Genomic DNA, 18,861 nt, shown 5'->3' with positions numbered 1-18,861 from the left:
GTAGGACAAAGTTCCAGAAGGACAGCCATCACTGCAGCCCTCCACTGATCTAGGTTTAATGGCAGAGGGGCTAGACAGAAGCCCCTCTTCAGTGCTGAACACATAAAAGCCCACAGTTTTTTTGTGAACTCCAAGTGGGCTTCCGCATGTTTTACACTGAGGAGAATCTTCTAAAAAAAAAGGAAAAAAAAAAAGAAATGTGCAAGACTGAACTGAAAAAAAAAAAAAGAAAAAAATCCAACCAGCCTATTGCAACACAGTCCAAAAAGCTATTTCAACATCAGTCTTGCCTTGAACAAGGTAACAGGCCAATAAAAGTTTAACATTTTTGGGAGGCACTTGATGTGGCTAATATGGTTTCAAAAGCAGCCAAGACCACTCCTTTGATCCATCCCTGGAATGGTTGGGGCCTGTTGGTCCCTTTGCTTGATCAGTTACTGATCTAAATTAAATAAATCAATGAATAACACAGCTGCACAACTCTAACTTGATGATTTTTATGTGTACTAGATATGGTGCCAAGCCACAATTAAACAAGGCTTCTGCCAATATTTTAGCACTTTAATTTCAAGAAATAAACATTCCAATTCAACAGCACAGGCTAGGGGTAAATCACAGTCTGCAAATACAACTGGGGATTTGAATTTGTTAAGATACAGCAGATAAACAGGCTAAAAAGTCAGTTTTAGTCAATGAAAGACATAAATACCATTGAACATGTCAGTGGCCAGGTGTATTCCCTTTTAAGGCTCCATGACAACATTCTGTTTATATGTGTGGATGTATTGGTGTTTGAGTAAGTGTTATGGAAGTGGGGAGACCAGGGAGGTCATAGAGTGTCTAAAAGGGGAAGGAGGTTTGAAGATGGAAGATGTCCATCCTGATCCCTGGCTGTAAGACACATCTGGAGTTGCTGGTGCTCCATGAAGACGGCTGAGAGAAAAGGAGAAGAAGGATTACCAACACTTTAGCTGTATTTTGTTATTTTAAATAGGTCTATTTTTGCTGTTTGGTGTGATGTAATGCTGCAACCGGACAGTCTACAAACATGGACACAATTGTTGGAACGCTTCCATTAAAGAAAGAAAAACCCACAAAAGTCACTGAAATAACTTGAAACTGACAAAAGTAATAATAAATAAAAATTTACTGAAAATGTACTAATCAAAATCAGACATTGAATCATTTAAAAAACTAACAAGTGAAACTGGCCTGGACAAAATTGATGGTACCCTAGAAAGATTGAAAATAATTTGATCATAGGGACATGTTAAACTAAGGTGTGTCCTGTCATAAGCATCACAGGTGTCTTCAAACTTGTAATCACTCAGTCTGTCTATTTGAAAAGTAGTAGTCACCACAGACAGCTAAGGAGACAGTTGTCCCATGACATTAGAAAGAAGATCATAGACAAGCATGTTAAAGGTAAAGACTACCACCTTCAAGCAGCCTGATGTTCCTGTAACTACTGTTAACCATATTATTGAGCTTGACATTTAAAAATTGGGATGTTTGATATTATTGATATGCATTAATCTACACTTAATACGATGCCTTTAAAGTAATAAGTCACCTGGCTGTGGCTGAGAAAACCGAGTGGTTTGCCAACGTGATCTGATCAGAGGATCGATGAGATACAGTGCCTAAACACAGCAACAGAGGAATCAAACTTTAACCTTTGACATATTTTAAACATAGATGATGGTATTAAAACATGCACAAGATAATCATGGAACATCACAGGTGGAGGCTTTTTGTCTCCTTCCAGAGCACAGAAGCTTTCATATGGAAAATCTCCCATACACACAAGATAATCTTACACTTATCACAGGGTAAATCATGCCAAACTCTACTTGAGGTTCCTGTGTGGAACAATAAATGTGACTGCAATGAATCAAATCTGATGCTTGTCAGTCATTATGATTTAAATACAACTGCTTAATCATACATACTAGATGACGTTTTAATAAGATGTGGAGGCTGTCACTAGATTTATCAACATGAATAAAGGTTAAAATGATTTAAGGACTAAATGACATTTTAGAAGAGAAGAAATTCAGTGGGTATAATCCTCAGGAAAACAAAAGCCAACACCTGCATTTGTTAAATCTCTGTGGGTGGCCAACCGAAGAGTCTGTAATCCCTTAACAAGGCTGCACTACACAGGATGGTTTTGTCAGGTTATTATAGTGCAGAAATGTCTTTGTCAGTCTGACACTTCGTTTTGAAATATGCAACTTTAGCATGCATACCTCATGCAGACAAAGACCCCTGCTGCATCTGAAACTGCATCCAACAAACTTCTACTACATACTTTAATACAGTGAATTCAGAAAGTATTCAGACCCCTCCATTTTTTTTTTAATTTGTTATGTTGCAGCATGATGCTACAGTTGAAAAAATGCATTTTTATTCTCATTAATCTACACTGAGCTCCCCAACTTGAAAAAGTGAAAACAGAATTTTAGACATTTTTATAAAAAATAAAAAAAATAAAACGACTGAAAAATCACATTGACTTAAGCATTTAGACCCTCTGCAAAAACACAGAATTTAGCTCAGGTTCCTCCCATTTCTCTTCATCTTTACTGAGGCGTTGCTACATAGCAAGATTAAGCAAGGGTGTCAGACCACTAACCTTGAAGTAACTAGTATGGCTGGTATGTACAGATAAAGCACTTACCGATTCGTCCGTCTTTTGGTGGGCTGATTAATGACAGTCTGGGGGCAGTGTTAGGCTGAAAAACAAAGAATTTCAAAAATATCGCAAATCTTGTTTGTTGCCTTGCTTACTTATCAGGTATTTCAATATTAAATAATGTCAAGATGCTGTATTGTCAATACAAGGCTAAAATGTGACATTATTTAAGCCTGTTTCAGAACTGGATTCAGATAGTAGGTAATATAATGAAACTCACTTTTCTAAACACATTATCCACCTCCATGTTTTCAGTGCTGCTGGAGGAGAGCACACTTCATCAGTTAATTTCAGGTTTAAATAGCCAAGTATTTAGGTGACGACATAACATTTAACAACCAAACCACACTCTATACCCCACGTACACAGTTCAAGGTTAGAATATGCTATGCTAGGAAAATGTTCCCTCATATGTTTTAACCTTTTATTGACTTTATAAATCAATCATGGTTAATATAATTTGGCTTTTCTGACCAAAAAAAAAAAACCCACAAAAAATCTCTTTAGTGTCAAACTGAAAACAGTTTTCTATAAAGTAACATCAATTGAATAAAAATATCTATGTACAATAAGTGACTGCATAAATATTCACCAAATTAAAAGTGACAGACCTTATTCAACAGAGGTCCAGCCAATTGAGGCTGGTAGTCTCAGAGTTAGTGAAATGGGGATCACCTGAGTGCATTGACTGTTTCAAATTACTGTAGTATAAAGACACCTGTGCCTGGAATGTCCAGTCAAAGGTTAATCACTATTCCTGACTACCATTACACCATAAAGACAAAAGAATACTCCAAGCAATTCGGAGAAGAAGTTATTGAAATGTATGACAGGATGGATACTAAATAATATGGTGGTATGAGAGCCAACCAAGACACTTACAGTATGACTAAAGGAGTTACAAGCTTCAGCAGCTGAGATGGGAGAGACTCTGTATACAACAACTGTGGCACAGGATTGTTTTTAAAGTCAAACTTTATGGGAGAGTGGCAAAGAGAAAGCCACTGTTGAAGTAAACTCAGATTAAATCTTGACTAACTTGTGACGCCCAAACAGGATAAGCGGGATAGAAAATGGATGGATGGATGGAATCTTGACTAGAGTTCATCTAAAGGCATGTGGGAGACTCCATGGTCAAGTGGAAGAAAGCTGTTTGGTCTGATTAGACCAAAATAGTGCTTTTTGGATATCAGACAAGAAGCTACAATATGCTTGGTGGACACCAAACCCTGCACATCGCCACAAACATACCATCCTAATGTGAAGCAAGGTGTTGACACCATCATGCAGTGGGGGTGCTTCTTGGCAGATGGCCTTGGAAGGCTTGTAAAGGTAGAGGGTAAAATGAACGTGGCAAAATATAGGAAAATCCTGGAGGACAATCTTATTCAGTCTGCAAGACAACTACGGCTTGGGAGAAAATTTATTTTCCAACAAGACAATGACTCTCAACATACAGGGAAAGCTATACAGAAATAGTTAAAGACAACAAGGTTAAAGTTCTGGACTGGCTGAGAAGAAGCCAAGACCTCAATCTAAGAGAGAATTTGTATCTAGACTTGAAAAAGGGTGTTCACGCATAATCCCTGTGCAACCTGACGGAGGTGTAGCAGTTTTGCAAAGAAGAATGAAGTAAAAATGATGTGTCCAGATGTGCAAGCCTGATTGAGACCTACCCACACAGGTGCATCTACTAAATACTGACTTGAAGGGGTCGAATATAAAAGTAGTCACCTGTTTCACCTAAAATATTTTTTTCAGTTGGTATTACTTTGTAGAAAACTGTTTTCACTTTGACAGCTAAAAGGTTTTTTGAACTTTAATTAGCAAAAAAGCCAAAAGATATTGCCCATGACTGATTTATAGAATCCATGAAAGGGTAAAACATCCATCCTTTATATAGGTACTATATACTCACTATGGCATATACTTTTGAGAAGAATACTAAACCCATTACAGGAATACACACAATGTAAAAGTATCAGATTCGGTTAAGATATTTTCACGATTTAGAATGGATTTTAACGTTATGATTTTAAAATAGCGAGTATAATTTCAGTCGACCTCTATAAATACATACATTTAAACCAGACTAAGACACTGTTTCAAAGGACAGTACTTTAAAGGTATAGTAAAAGCAAATTATAAACAAATTTGCTCTTCACGTTACAAACAAAACAGTCTTTCTCCAAACATAATGTGTTGTATCTACTGTTGCTTTGCCCAGTAAATGCACAAAATACTTGAATTCATTAAGTTATTCAGTGACTTATCGCATTTCTCATTGTGAAGACCTGTTTTTTTTTTATGTGCAACTTTTTTGACCAGGATTACTATACCATAACACATTTACATCTCAGTGGGAATGTGCAGGTTAAAAAAAGGTTGAACAAATTAAGAGAAAACTAGTAGAATTCCTTGAATTGCCTTTGCTTAAACAAATAGAATCAATTCACTTAAGACCAAATTAAATCAAAACTAAATTGACCCTGCAGGCATGGCGGTAATATAGCAAATGGGGTTAATATCCGCTTTCCATCTATACTGCTTTCACTTTGTAAAAGAGGCAAAAGTCTCAGTGGATGAAACAACATTTGTACTATTTAACTTCAGCAGCCAATCAGTCCTGTGTCAACGCTGTCTGGGAAACCCAACCAGGGAATCCTGACTAAACATCAGTGAGACAGAGCTTATTCAGGTGTGTGAGTGTGTGTAAAAAGCCGCAGGGCAGGGCAAAGCTATACAGCAGCTAAAGCTAACATAAGACACAGAGGCTGAACCTGGGATATAGTGTGTTTGCTCTGTAAAATACCTCCTACATTCTCTCTCTGCCTCACTGTTGTGGATCAGGGCAAAGAGGTGAAAAATACAGACTGAAGGGGGATGAAAGGAGTGCAAATCAAACATTCATATAGAAGATAAATAGTGTACAAGCTCAATCCCTGGAGAATCATTTCTATATATTAGAATAATGTGCAGACTTACACATTAACCACTGAAGAGTGTCTTGAGAGAGACATGGGGGAGTTATATGGAATCTGCAGGACTGACACCAAACAACAAACACAAACAAAAACAATAAAACAAAACTCACTATATGCAACTACACAACTGTAAGTGGTGTCTGGTCTTAAATTATTTCCTTCTTAAGTCAATTGCTAATACTACCCCTACTTGACTGTGAGTTGTCTTACTATTTCTGCAAACATGTTAAAGGAACAGATATTATGAACTAAAAAGCAGTCTTGACCACTCGGCATTAAAGATTTATAACATCTCTTAATGTTGCATCATGATGCATCTAACTTTGATACGGCCTTTAAGCCTAATTTGGGTTTATATGCAATTGCATTTCAAAAACTTAGAGTATCATGTAAAAGTTCATTTTTCCTATGATTTACTTTAGAAAGTTTATTCCATAAAGATTCATTGCATGATAAGCGAAATATTTCAGGACATTTTAGTTTGAAGGTTGATGATTACAGCTTACAGCTCATGAAAATCAAAAATCCACTATCTCAAAATATAAGAAAATTAACAATTAACATCAAAAAAGTATTTATAATACAGAAATATCAACCTTTTGGAAAATTCTGATCATTTTTGCTCTCAGTAATTGGTTGGAGCTCCTTTTAAATTACTGCATCCATGCAATTTGGCATGGAGCCAATCAGTCTGTGGCACTGATGGCAGCGTTCAGCTTGCCTGTATTGTTAAGTCTGGTGTCCCTCATCTTCCTCTTGGCAATCCCCCACAGATTCTCTGTGGGGTTCAGCTCAGGCCAGTTGGCTGGCCAAAACACAATTATACCATGGTCAGCAAACCAGACTTGGTAGTTTTGGCTTCACTGTGGACAGGTGCCAAGTCCTGCTGGAAAAAGAAATCAGTATCTCAACAAAGCTTCTCAGCAGATGGAAGTATGAAGTTCTCTAAAATCTCCTGATAGACAGCTGACAGCGTTGACTCTGGACTTGATGAAGTACAATGAACCAACACCATGGCATCTCACACCATCACTGACAGAGATAACTTCGCACTGTACTTCAAGCACCTTGGATTCTGTACCTCTCAGATCTTGCCCCAGACTCTGGGACCTTGATTTCCAAATGAAATCAAAATGTAATTTCATCTAAAAACAGGACGTTGGACTACTGAGCAACGGTTACGCCCTTTTTCTCTTTAGCCCAGGAGAGACGCTGATGATGAAGTCTGTGGTTTAGGAGTGGCTCCACACTAGGAACAAAAACACTTGTAGCCCATTTCCTGGACCCGTTTGTGTTTGGTGGCTCTTGATACACTGACTCCAACCCTCTGAAGGTTGTACTCATCTCTGTTGCTTGTGCTCCTTTTCTTACCACACTTTTCCCTTCAGTCACCTTTCCATGAATATGCTTTCATACAGTCTCTGAGAACATCCTTGTCTTTCAGCAATGACCTTCTGTGGCTTACCCTCCTTATGAAGAGTGTCAATAATTGTCCTCTGGACAAGAGTCAATAATTGTGTGTACTGAACCAGAGTGAGAGGATAAAGACTCAGGAAACTTTTGCAAATTGGACTTTTCCTCAATATTTTAAAATTTTGAGAAAGTAGATTTGGACTTTTATGAGCCGTAATTGTTTTTATCTTGCAACCTTTTTAGTCACATGTTGTAATGTCCATACTGGATAATTTTTCACTTAATAAATTTGAGTGGTTGATTTTTTTTTTAAACTGTGTTCACAGTTTCTTTGGGTCTTTGGCTGGACCACTTAAGAAAAATGGACTTCTCCCAGATCTTTCATATTTTAATAATAGTTAGAATGTAATATTTTAAGCCAATCTCTATTTATTCATTTTTCACATCATATTTTTCTGTCTGTTTTTCTCCGAATGACTGCATTGAGGTCTCTTATAATTCTTATTATAAACATTAATTTAAAATTATGATTAGTGCTCTGATCAAAGCAATAATATTAGTGAAAGTGAATGATATTCCAGGGTGTTGTACAATACAGGTTTTATCTGCTGTGGAAGAGACTTATGAGCAACACAACAGGACCATGAAGACATTAGGAGATTGCTTTTTACCTGGTTTATGTCTCTGTGGAGTTTGTGCACTGTGGCTCATCTGTGGCACTGATGAAACTTTGGCCCTGCATGAGAACACCAAAAAGTAAATTCAGTTTAAACACAACAGACAGAACTGCATATGACATGCATATTAGTTTTGTAAGAACTTATGCTGAGTTTTGTCTTTTGTATTCTGTAGGCATGTACTTTACAATTAAAAGAAATTCAGATATTTCATAAGGTAAGGGAGAATAATAGCTGTGGGAGGATGGCAAAAATATTGGCTGTAATATTTGCCAAAACAGTTTTAAGACACTTTATTTGTTTCAGTTTGTTAAGTTGTTCTGCTTTGAAAATGGTGTTAAAATATCCTGTAAAAATTGTATTTCAGACACAAGCCCTGTGTGGAGGTTACTGGTTAAGAAATAAAAGTATCTGGAGGTGATCGTTGCTGTCTGTTACTACTATAAGCAAAAGGGAATGACCACAGCTATTGTTATTTATAAAGTTGATGTACACCTGAAATCCCCTTTAAATAAATGCCAAAAAGGGTTTGTGTAAAGGAAAAAAGCATTTTTGTGGATGCTATGTGAGGATCCTATTTGATATAATAATATTTTAAACAAAAATAAATGGCAAATCTACCCCCCCTCCAAAATAATAAATAAATAAATAAATAAATAAATAAATAAATAAATAAATAAATAAATAAATGCCAAAAAGGAAAGAAGTTCAGCCCACAAACTCCCTCAAGTCTATGTTGGTTGTGGTTTTAGCAGGTCAAGAGTACAAGTCAGTAGTGACATCTAGTGACGGGAGGCATAATAGCTCGCTGGATAATTATTAACCAGATGCTGCCAAACTCAAAGAAGCAAACACCATTAACATTTGGTTCCAAATATAAAACAAGATTCAGAACCTCCAAACACCCTTGGTAAGCCTTATTTACTGCTCATTTATGCAAATATCAAAACAGCCAATCCCACAGCAGCAACCAGTGCATTTAAGCATGTAGACAAGATCAAAACAATCTGCTGAAGTTCAAACTGAGCATCCGAAGGAGGAAGACATATGATCAAAATGACTTTCAACATGCTAAGGTTATTGGTTGTTTGGCATACTTTTGTGTTTTTACCCCAAATCCTAAACCTACTATTTGAAGGTCACAGCAGAAATCTAGACTCATCAGATCAGGCAACTTTTTTCCTTTTGTTGCCCAGTTTCTGTGAGACTGTATACATTTTAGCCTCAGTTTCCTGTTTTCAGCTGATAGGCACCCTGTGCTTTCTGCAGCTGCTGCCCATCTGCCTCAAGGTCTGATGTGTTGTGTGTTCAGAGATGCTTTTTTTTAGATACCTCAGTTTAAAATGGCGATTTAAGTTATTGTTGTCTTTATATTAACTCAAACCAATCTGATCCTTCTCTTCAAATCTCTACCATCAACAGGGCATTTTGGACCAGAGAACTGCTGCCACTAGATAATTTCTCTTTTTCTCATCATCCTCATAAATCATAGAGATGCTTGTGCATGAAAATCCCAGTAGATCAGCAATTTGGAAATACACAGACCAGTCTCTCTGGCACCAACAACCATGGCACGTTCAAAGGCATTTAAAACAGCTTTCTTACCTCATCTGATGCTCAGTTTAAACTTCAGAAGATCTTCTTGATTCTGTCTACATGCCTAAGTGCACTGGTTGATGCTATGTGGTTTGCTAGTCAGATATTTATGATAATAAACAGTTGAATAGGTATACCAAATCAAGTGATTGGTCAGTATATATTTCTAGAAGTATCAAGTCTACCTTTTACCTGTGATGCTGAAGGGAGTTTTCCAGCTTGGCAATGTAGGCGCTCTGTTCATTCAGTTTCCTTTAAAAGGATAAACATTTACAATTTAAGGTCATCCAACAACTCAGAACCTGGAGTTTGCAGATAGGCTGATGCGTTATTTAAAAAAAGCCAGCTTACTTTGCCATCTGTTGCATTTCTTGCTTCATCTTGACATAAACTCCCTCTAATTTCTCATTCTGTATTAAATAAAACAGTTCATGATGAACATGTTCAGCAGGTGGGACTACACCATGGTGTAAGGAGTGTTAATATCTATTTACGAAGAAACAGAAAACTCACTGGGCCATACAGTAAACATTTCTACATAAAAAACATGTTGCTCTGAAAATATGCCCCATTACCTGCCAAATGAAGAGAGGCAAACCCTAAAATACACAAATCATACACACACTCACACACCCCCTCAAGGAATATCCAGTAGCTTTCTCTCACCCTTTGCTTGTAATGAGTCAGCAGTCTCTTTTGATGTCTTGTCTGGAATGTCATAACCTGAGAAAAAGGCAAAGACAGTTCCAGATAAAGTAAGTAAACTAAATGCAACTACATTTACTCTATTTGTAACACTACCAGACAGCTTTAGGAGTGAAACAGTTTTTGCTGACAGTCTTAACTCTGAACTGATAAAAGAGAAATTGCTAGAGATGCATGATATTGTTATCGGCAGATAGCAAAATTTCTGCCAAAATCTACAACCAATATTTTTGCTGTGAAATCGGCTTATGTTAGCTGTAAATATAAGCCATATGCACAGAAAAGTTTGTGAAGTTTTAGGCAAGACCAACAGACCTACATCAGCTTGAGTTTTGTTCTCTATTCATCCACATTCCTTAAACTTTAAAGGGATACTTCAGCATTTCGGCAAATTTGCCCATTGCCATAATTCCTATAGTCTTAATAATAGGTTTGTTTCCTTTAGTTGCCAGTGCAAGCTGTTTCTAGATCTGGGGGGACCGATATACTAGCTGCACAGCTAACGCTATGGAAGCAGACGGTATTTCTTGCTTTCCCTTATCAAACTCAATAAATACACAATCCAACAACTCCAAAATGCTCTTGTGGACAAGTTGTGACCTGTACATTCGTCACGCTATGAAATAATCATGGAACATTACGAGACGGAGATGTTTTAAAGTTAAATGCAAAGCCGGAACTACACTCCAGACATGGCTGCTGCACTGTGTCACTCAGCCCCGTGGTTTACTCAAGAAATAGTTCCGAGTATTTGCTTCATGTGTGGTAATGTTACATAATTATACGTTATTATTTCATAGCGTGGTGAATGTGCAGGTCACAACTTGTCCACGAGAGCGTTTTGGAGTTGTTGGATTGTGTATTTGATGAGTTTGATGAGGGAAAGCAAAAAATACTGTCTGCTAACATAGCGTTAGCTGTGCAGCTGGTATATCGGTCCCCCCAGATCTAGAAACAGCTTGCACTGACAACTAAAGGAAACAAACCTATTACTAAGACTATAGGAATTATGGCAATGGGCAAATTTGCCAAAATGTTGAAGTATTCCTTTAAAGGACTTAAGATTTAGGTCTGACATACACATTTGTATACTGGCACCTACAACCATATTGGCTACAATAAATCAGTGACTATTGCCGAAAATCCACCATCATGCATCCCTTGAAACTGTTTTTAACATGTTGTACTGTAAAGATCAGGCTAATGAGCAAACCTTGCCAATTTCACCCAAGTGTTTGGTTGCAACAGCACTGATGTCAGAGAACAAGGCCTTCACTTCTGAGCTGCTCTGAAACAAAGACATTTCATATGACTATAAATTCTGCAGGATAAAGAAATTATAAATCTGTATTAGGGTTGTCATAATACCAGAATGTTAACTTTATTTTTTACTAAGAAAAAATAAACCACTTGGCCACCTATTTTGATCCACACCAACAGAAATAAATGTCCTTGGCATCCAATATTTGGTAATGTCTTGTTTTCAATAATCAGCATTAGGTAAACTCCAGCACACTCTCTCTGTTGCACAAACGGTGGGGCCATTAGCTCAATGGGGCAGCAAAAGCATCTCGGTCTGAAGGAACTGGGGTTGAGAACCAGAGAGTTGCTGGCTGGACTACTGGTCTGATCAAGTCTGGATATTGGTCTGGTGGGTGGAGAGGTAACAGTTAATGTCCTGGTCATTCCTGATGTGCCCTAGAGCCAGGCAACATTCCCCCAACAACTCAAGTAGCACTCCTTTGTGGGCTGTAGCACTTACTCTGATATTTGCATGTTGTTGTATGTATTTCAACCAATACATTGGTAAATTTAGACAGTGTGGAGGAGTTTCCCTGCAATTATTTATGGATTAAGTCCTCTCATCTATCTTATGTAAAATATTTATTTTTTTAAATTTAGTTTTGGTACTTTTAATGATCTCAATCATTGAAATAACAGGTATTGTATCATTCTAAAACAAATGGAATTGAAAAATGATCAAAGGATCCAAAATTTCAGCATCCATTAATTAGTATATTAAGTTAAAACAAATGATAAAGAAAAGATGCTTACTTTGTCTGACAGAGGGGATATTTGGCACTTGGCATTGCATATCAAACACTTGCCTTGGCTTGCTGAAAGGAAAGTGGCAGTTATATACAGACAAAATTACAAGGCAAAGAACGAGGTGTCTTATCTGTTTTGATTCATACTGAATAGAGAACATGTAGACTTATTTCAGAAGGTTTCTGCAAAGTGTTTGTGAGAAATGTAAATTAATTAAGTGTGACTCTTGGGTTTAACCTGGGAAACCAGAGCAAATTAAAATATAATCAGAGGTTGATTGAGGGGAAACCTACAAGGAAGATCAGGGCTTGTGAATATTATACGTGGCTCCCAAAGTGGGACCAAGGGATCCCCAGGAATACTCTCATAATCAGTGCTGAATGGTATAATGTCACTCTAATTTCATCTGAGGGTTTGAGAAGAAGTACCAGCCAACTAGATCAGAGATTTCCCTCTCTCCAATGTAATACTAACAACGACCAACACAACACGTAACCTGGTAAGACATCTATTAGTGTGTTTTAGAGGAGGGAAAATCTCAGTGAGCAGTCTTTAAGTACAAACTAAGAAATCATCTCTGCGATGCCACTTCCAATCCAGTAGATGTCCCTGTTTTATCAGGCTTTTACATGCAATGGGAGCAGGCCATGCATAAAAGAAGTAAGGTGCTGATTTTGAGACGTCAAATCCAAACGTTACCAACTATGATTGTTTTCCCCGTTCAAACATAGGGAACTTCATTACCTTTTTGAAAACAGACGCTACAGATGATATGACCACATGTTGTGACAGCCAGTTTTCGCTCAGCACTGGGGGGAAGGAAGCAGGAGTTGCAGCAAATCCAGTAAGACATTTCAGAACCACCTGTAAAAAGAAAAAAGTGGCAATAATTTCAAAAGCTAACATTTCTAACGTTACCTTGTTTGCTCTTAGCTGCTATGAGTTAGTTTGTTGATTCAACAAACAGTTTTTACATATGCCACTTTAACTGTGGTCTTTTAACATGTTATTTATCTCTGTTAACTAAAACAGAGCTTAGTAGCAGCATCATTCTTCAGTTTAGGCTGGGACAAAGAGATTTAGTGCATTACCGAAGTCATCCCGTTAGTCAGTTAAACTAGCTAACCTGGCTAACATTGCGTTCATTTTAAGTTGGAAAAATGAATTTCCGAATAATACATGCTCAAACTCCCTCAGATCTGAACAGAAATGTTTAAGATTTTTTTGCCTGTCATGTCCAGTTGACAGGATGGGATTAAATTCAATTTACACACATACGAGACGCGAAAAGTCAACGTTGGCTAGATGTGCTGATTTTTTATTTTAATTCACACTATGCGCCATATGCAAAATTGTAAACAGACATTTAAGTCTTGCTGTAACGTAGGTTGTAACTGTTTGTCCATGTCTAAAAAAAAGTTACACTGGAGAGCCTACTTTTAAAAAAATGAGATACAAAATCATTGTATTGCTTCATTGTTGTTTTGATTTTATCATGGGAGCTGCACTTTCAACATTTGAGTTCCGAATATTCGAGGAGCACGTGAAGGCAGCATATTTCAAGTTTAGAAAGGAAAAGCGGACCGTCAGAGCCAAATTTGGAGAGAAACGTCAGTTGAGTTTATTAGCTTGAAATTTAATGTATGGGCAAACTGCCTGTTTAAACAAAATGTTAACTAGTTTTGTAAGTTAAGGTAATTACATGAAGTAATCCTACTTTAGTGAAGATGACCGTGTTTTCGAAGGTTCATGTTAGAAAACGATAGCGGCAGAGGCTCCCCAGCCAGCTAGCTTATCTTACTAGGCATTTAGCTGACTAGCTAGCTAACTGACACAAAGTTAAGCCACTTGTGAAATGAAATACTGAAACAACCTACAAATATTCATAAGTTTGTTTTTTTTTTGCCTAGAGGTGAGTTGTGCACAAACAGCTCATTTTTTGTATTTAAATAAACAACAAACAGCCCTCTTCCTAGAGTCTTTTTATTATATTGCCTTTGTATCTTGTTTTTAAAATGTATTTTCAGTCATCAAAATCAAGTTTATTTTGGGGTAGAAAGTATCTAAGTATAAACATGATCATTTAACCAAGCACTTTAGTCTAGTATGGTATTGTAAGGATAATGCATGGCAACAGAATTGGAAAAAAAAGAAATGAAGAAGGCAAAACAGAATTAGAAATAGGATACACTGGTTTTTCAAGGATTAGCCATACTAACACAACACAATTTCAAAGCAGTGCCATATCCTTGCAGCTCTTTTTAAGCATAATTTTTCTATCCATTCCATACATTTCACATCTCACGAACATTGTAATTGCTGTTTGCCATTAAGAGAGAAGACCATTTATTTCACTGATGTCACAACTAGTAGTAGTAGTAGTAGTAGTTGTATTTGGGCAGTTTTAGAGCAGTTGTAGAGCTGACTGGTCACAGGTCATCATCAGACTAATTTCTTTGCAATGAAGAAGTCTTTTAGTCGTTTCATTTGCCAGAAGCCAACTGAAAGCAGAATTGAGGTCTGCACCACGGCCCACCACAACACTTTACTGTTGGTCTCCTCGCTGATTTGACGAAATACCTCCTCTTTTTCCTGGATGGGAAAGGGAAATATAAAACATAGTAGAAACAAAAACTTAATCATAAAGGTGTTGTTGGGAGGTTTTTCAAAGATTTACACTTTCAACACTGTGACATGATCCTGTCATGTTGAAAAAGGTCATTTACCCTCTGGTACTCCTGCTGCCTGATGATGTATGTCATCTGCTCTTTGAGGTGTCTGAGGCTGTTCTCCAAAAGCTCCATATTATCTTTGGTATTTGCAGTGTTGTGCCCAATTGTATGCTCTCCCATCTGAACATCCAAATGTAGCTTCTGTACCATAGACAAAGGGGAGTTAGTTGCTGTTTTAGGAAATCAGTTAGTTTAAGCTTGTCCTTTACTAGCTTGATTTTGTTTTAATATGTAATATTGTTATATTTTGATACTGTATGGGTTGCTGCATTTTTCCCTCTGTGTCCATTTTATTTTTGTGTCTGTAGATCTCACCAGTTTCTCTCCAGCGAAGACAGAGAATCGTGTTGAGTTGGTTTGGAAGCAGAGATAGTGCTGACCTGAGGCATGAGCTGTAAATGTGAGTTTACCAAATTTACCGAAGCGTTTGGTCATCAGAACCTAGAGAGCAGAAGATTTACTGTTAGGGAAACATGTCTTTGTGCTAAAAGATGACAACATTGAGAGGGTTTTATCATGCTGGTGCCTTATCAGTGAGCAAAACAGGAACTCTACATGGGTGAGATATATATATATAAAATGATAAAAGAAGGACGACAAGGGCTTAAAATGAAAGTCTTGTCACTGCAAAACCAGTGCAGTGAGACAATCTTTATAAACACTGGTAAACACCTTTTGTCCTTGTTTGTTATGAAATGGCAAACCAGCAAGCACATGTTAGTGAGACTCTGGTTTTTGTGATGAAGACCTCCTCTGGGTGCAGTACCTCATGGTTTGGGTCTCTAACTGTCACAGTGACGCCAAGGTGAGGGGATGAGGTGAACTTCTTTATATCCCAGGGCTCCAACAAGAAGTATCCTGAAGGTAAAACACAGTCTCACGTGAAGGCATACACGAACAAACACACACCGTGTTGTCAAGAAAAGGATCAAACATGAAATATTTTTGGCAAGGATAAGACTGAGTTTGACAAAGGTTTCAAAAACAACTTTTAAAAGGATTGCTATTTAAAAATGTCCATACTCAATGTTTTTACATGTTGTAGTATTGAAAATACATTCCTTGACATATTGTTGCTTTGACAGATATTACCAAAGTACGTCAATGCTCATAATTCTCCTATTGAAGGACTAAATTAACTAAATGTTTGGAACTTGTTTGCACTATTAAGAAATTGCTTTTTTGTATGTTAATATCTACTTTTTGATATGAAAAACACAAAATGGGCAGTTTGTTCATTCATAGCTGACTTTTGCTCCTTTATAATATGAGATGTGCTACCATTAAAATATATTTAACTTAACTGAGTGACTCACCGATCAAGTGTAATTCACAGTCATAATTTCTTACCCATTTGAGGTCAGGAACTACACTCAAGAGAGTTAATCTCTCTCTAGGACTCACCGGTAACCAATGTGTCTTCAGGAACCTCTTCAATGATGCATTTTTCCTCCTGCTCTCCAAGATCCAAATACATGGCTGCTGCCAACATCAGGTAACACTGCAGGAGAAAGCCAATGCCTCGAAAACCCATTTTTCAGTTAACAATGAGCCTGAAAATTAAGTTACAATACACCTGATGATGACCCAATTTTTGGCTGGTAGTTTTAGATGACTCCAGAGATCTACAAGTTCTAACTCAAGATTTAGTTGTGTTTTACTGATCACATTTAAAATCACCAGTCCTTTAGCACATATTTGAAGAATAACGCTGTGAGAGAGATAGTTTCAGCCTGAGAAACTCACAGGTGCTGCTTTGTGTGACGAGACATTCTGGTTGTTTTGTCACTGGCTGACTTGGGAGCCAATCAGAAGGCTGCTAAGAACGGTGATAAACTGGGACTGACAATTTGCAGTGGATACATAATATCCTATGATTTGTTCATGATATTCCATTGCACATTGTAGAACCTCGCAAACCCATTGCTCACATGCAGTATTTCTAATTTCTATGGAACAGAAACATACTGCTGTTGAGTTTGATAATGTAAGGGCTGTGGGTCAAATATTAGGATGTTCATGTTTATATTGCTCTTGACTTGAATCCGCTGTAGGGCTAAGTGTATGCTCTACATTTTTCTCCACTGAAAGTAATGGATTTTGAGCCATGCCTTAAGGGGTAAATCACTAGTAATCTGCAAGATGCATACATCTCTTAAAAAGTATTAATCCTATCTGGTGGTCTCTCAGGGGCACTCCAGGGTAAGAGCAGTTAACTGCAATGTGGTGATAGGCTAATATCTTGAAAATTACACCAATGCACTTCTTATCCCTGGGCTGCTTACAAATTTACCATTTCTTGGGGATGTTTTAGCCCTACTTAAATACTGTTTTATCATTTAAAGCAATTAGATTTATCTGTTACACAGTTTATGTTACCACAGTGTAAATAGGAGTCAGGAGTTCCTTAGATGTTAAAATCAAAAATGTTACATACAGAAGTTGCCGTATGCCTTCCCTAGTTGAGGTTACTTAAAAAGTAAACCCCCACATACAGCATCTGGGTAGGTTAAGGGTAGTATCTCAGAGTAAGCAAATGTTTTGATTTTCATCCCCTTCTACACTTCACTATTTTTACACCAAGTGTGACTACTGAATCACTATGTCACCTTTCTTTCAAATGGTGTATCCCGCCTGGGCTTATGATGCCAGCATCAATTACCTCTGTTTAGCTAGGAAACAAATGCAGTCATTTGTCATCTGAAATTCATAGTGAATTGCACATAGAGGGATTTCCTCTACAAGTACAACCCCAATTCCAAAATAGTTGGGATGCTGTGTAAAATGTTAATTGAAACATAATGCAATGATTTGCATAAATCCATATTTTATTCACAACAAAACATAAACAACATATCAGATGTTGAAACTGAGACATTATGCAAAATATTAGCTTGTTTGGAATTTGATGGCAGGGAAACATCTCAAAAAATAGGGATGGGGCAACAAGAGGCTGAAAAAGTGTTGTACTAATGAAATACAGCTAGAGCATTCTGCAACTAATATGGTTAGTTGGCAAGAGGTCAGTCATATGACTGGGTATAATAGAAATTTTAGACTGGCCACGTGTTTTGCTGTGCGCATATGCAGTGTGTGTCCACTCCAGCTTCTGCAGGCACCTGCAGGTGTTGTTTCATACCAGACACGAGTATGTAGTGTGCTGGCTGTCTCCCTGCTGCCAAAGCCCTGTCATTCATCTGAAGTTTTAATTCAATAAACCTCCCTACAAGTGACTTGATTCATTTCATATTGGAACTGTGTAGGGAACTATTGAAATTTAAATCATTTTCCACTATTGAATGGACTGTCTCTAAAGAAATACTAAATTTGGCTTTTATTTTGGATGCACAAACCAGAAGTGTACTTGTACTGTATTAAGCCTTCCTGTGATTTATTGTACTGGTGTTTAAACAGAAAGCTTTTTAGTAATTTCTAAATAATCTTGTGTTTATTCAGAAACTGATGAATTTTAGCTTGTTGCCTTCATCAGGGTTGTCAAGAAACAGATTCCAAACATGTTCTACCAATGTGGACTTACATATTTGCTACAACAAGGTTATTATGGCTCTCCATATATCATTTTCCTGTCCGTTTCGGTTGATGCACATGGCATTTGGAAAAACTGGACAAGAAGTCTTGTCTCTAGATTCTCCACGTGCAAGATGTGCATATAAGGCGCTTGAGACAAGGCGCTCATGCGGGAAGCCTGAAAGCCCTGACTTGTTAACATGCAAACAAACCCTTCTTCCAGGGTAAAGATTTTTAGAAACGTTGCTTACTGGGTTAATGTGTAGACGAGGGAAACCGAGATTGGGCCTTGTAACACCACACCCTGTGCCGGATTCTCCTCTGTTTGATGGCACTGTTGTGCGACGTTATCACTTGTTTCCATAACAAAGGCCAAACTTTTGCTAATTGGACTTTTTACATGCCTTTGCATACACACAATTGCTCTCCCACTACAGCAAATGGACTGAGGCAAAATGGAAAACTGTTCTGTGGTCAGA

General features: G+C 37.5%; 3 protein-coding genes across 6 annotated transcripts in view; 1 reads left to right on the top strand and 2 right to left on the bottom strand.

Moving 5' to 3' along the window:
* Positions 1-562: 562 nt before the first annotated feature.
* On the bottom strand, positions 563-13,914 carry LOC121516600 (probable E3 SUMO-protein ligase RNF212). 4 transcript variants are annotated; one of them, XM_041797964.1, is made up of 13 exons: positions 13,840-13,914; positions 12,867-12,986; positions 12,129-12,190; positions 11,287-11,361; positions 10,035-10,091; positions 9,720-9,778; positions 9,561-9,620; positions 7,767-7,831; positions 5,684-5,744; positions 2,919-2,958; positions 2,684-2,738; positions 1,574-1,643; positions 563-933 (listed from the first exon to the last, which is right to left on the bottom strand). In XM_041797964.1, exons 2-13 carry the CDS (start codon positions 12,973-12,975, stop codon positions 804-806), a joined length of 843 nt encoding a protein of 280 aa, XP_041653898.1. In that variant the 5' UTR covers positions 12,976-12,986; positions 13,840-13,914; the 3' UTR covers positions 563-803. The 4 variants fall into 4 exon arrangements, with proteins under 4 accessions (XP_041653898.1, XP_041653897.1, XP_041653899.1 ...); XM_041797963.1 differs by lacking the exon at positions 13,840-13,914 and adding an exon at positions 13,214-13,263; XM_041797965.1 differs by lacking the exon at positions 13,840-13,914 and adding an exon at positions 13,214-13,263 and having other exon boundaries at positions 2,919-2,955.
* A 204-nt stretch (positions 13,915-14,118) lies between these two features.
* On the bottom strand, positions 14,119-16,549 carry si:ch211-255i20.3 (transmembrane emp24 domain-containing protein 11). The gene is made up of 5 exons (XM_041797971.1): positions 16,259-16,549; positions 15,621-15,712; positions 15,170-15,295; positions 14,849-14,995; positions 14,119-14,714 (listed from the first exon to the last, which is right to left on the bottom strand). The coding sequence occupies exons 1-5, from the start codon at positions 16,386-16,388 to the stop codon at positions 14,565-14,567; spliced, it is 645 nt and encodes a 214-aa protein (XP_041653905.1). The 5' UTR covers positions 16,389-16,549; the 3' UTR covers positions 14,119-14,564.
* The window catches only part of maea (macrophage erythroblast attacher, E3 ubiquitin ligase), a 130,664-nt gene continuing 128,090 nt past the window's right edge, over positions 16,288-18,861 (top strand). The window contains exon 1 of the mRNA XM_041797968.1: positions 16,288-16,349. The gene's annotated coding sequence lies outside the window, so the exon portion shown is untranslated. The remainder of the gene's footprint in view (positions 16,350-18,861) is intronic.

This window comes from Cheilinus undulatus, linkage group 10 (genome assembly GCF_018320785.1).
Source record: "Cheilinus undulatus linkage group 10, ASM1832078v1, whole genome shotgun sequence".
Taxonomy (NCBI): domain Eukaryota; kingdom Metazoa; phylum Chordata; class Actinopteri; order Labriformes; family Labridae; genus Cheilinus; species Cheilinus undulatus.
The sequence above is the reverse complement of the archived record's forward strand: the minus strand, read 5'-3'. Positions and strand labels throughout refer to the sequence as shown.

Coding starts and splice junctions, on each gene's coding strand:
- LOC121516600 (XM_041797964.1), bottom strand. CDS start 12,975: ATGTCTTACTGGATTTGCTGCAACTCCTGCTTCCTTCCCCCCAGTGCT. Junction 12,191..12,866: donor TAGCGTCTGTTTTCAAAAAG/GTAATGAAGTTC, acceptor CTTTCCTTTCAG/CAAGCCAAGGCAAGTGTTTG. Junction 9,621..9,719: donor GAAATGCAACAGATGGCAAA/GTAAGCTGGCTT, acceptor ATCCTTTTAAAG/GAAACTGAATGAACAGAGCG.
- si:ch211-255i20.3 (XM_041797971.1), bottom strand. CDS start 16,388: ATGGGTTTTCGAGGCATTGGCTTTCTCCTGCAGTGTTACCTGATGTTG. Junction 15,713..16,258: donor TGAAGACACATTGGTTACCG/GTGAGTCCTAGA, acceptor TTTTACCTTCAG/GATACTTCTTGTTGGAGCCC. Junction 14,996..15,169: donor TCTTCGCTGGAGAGAAACTG/GTGAGATCTACA, acceptor TCTATGGTACAG/AAGCTACATTTGGATGTTCA.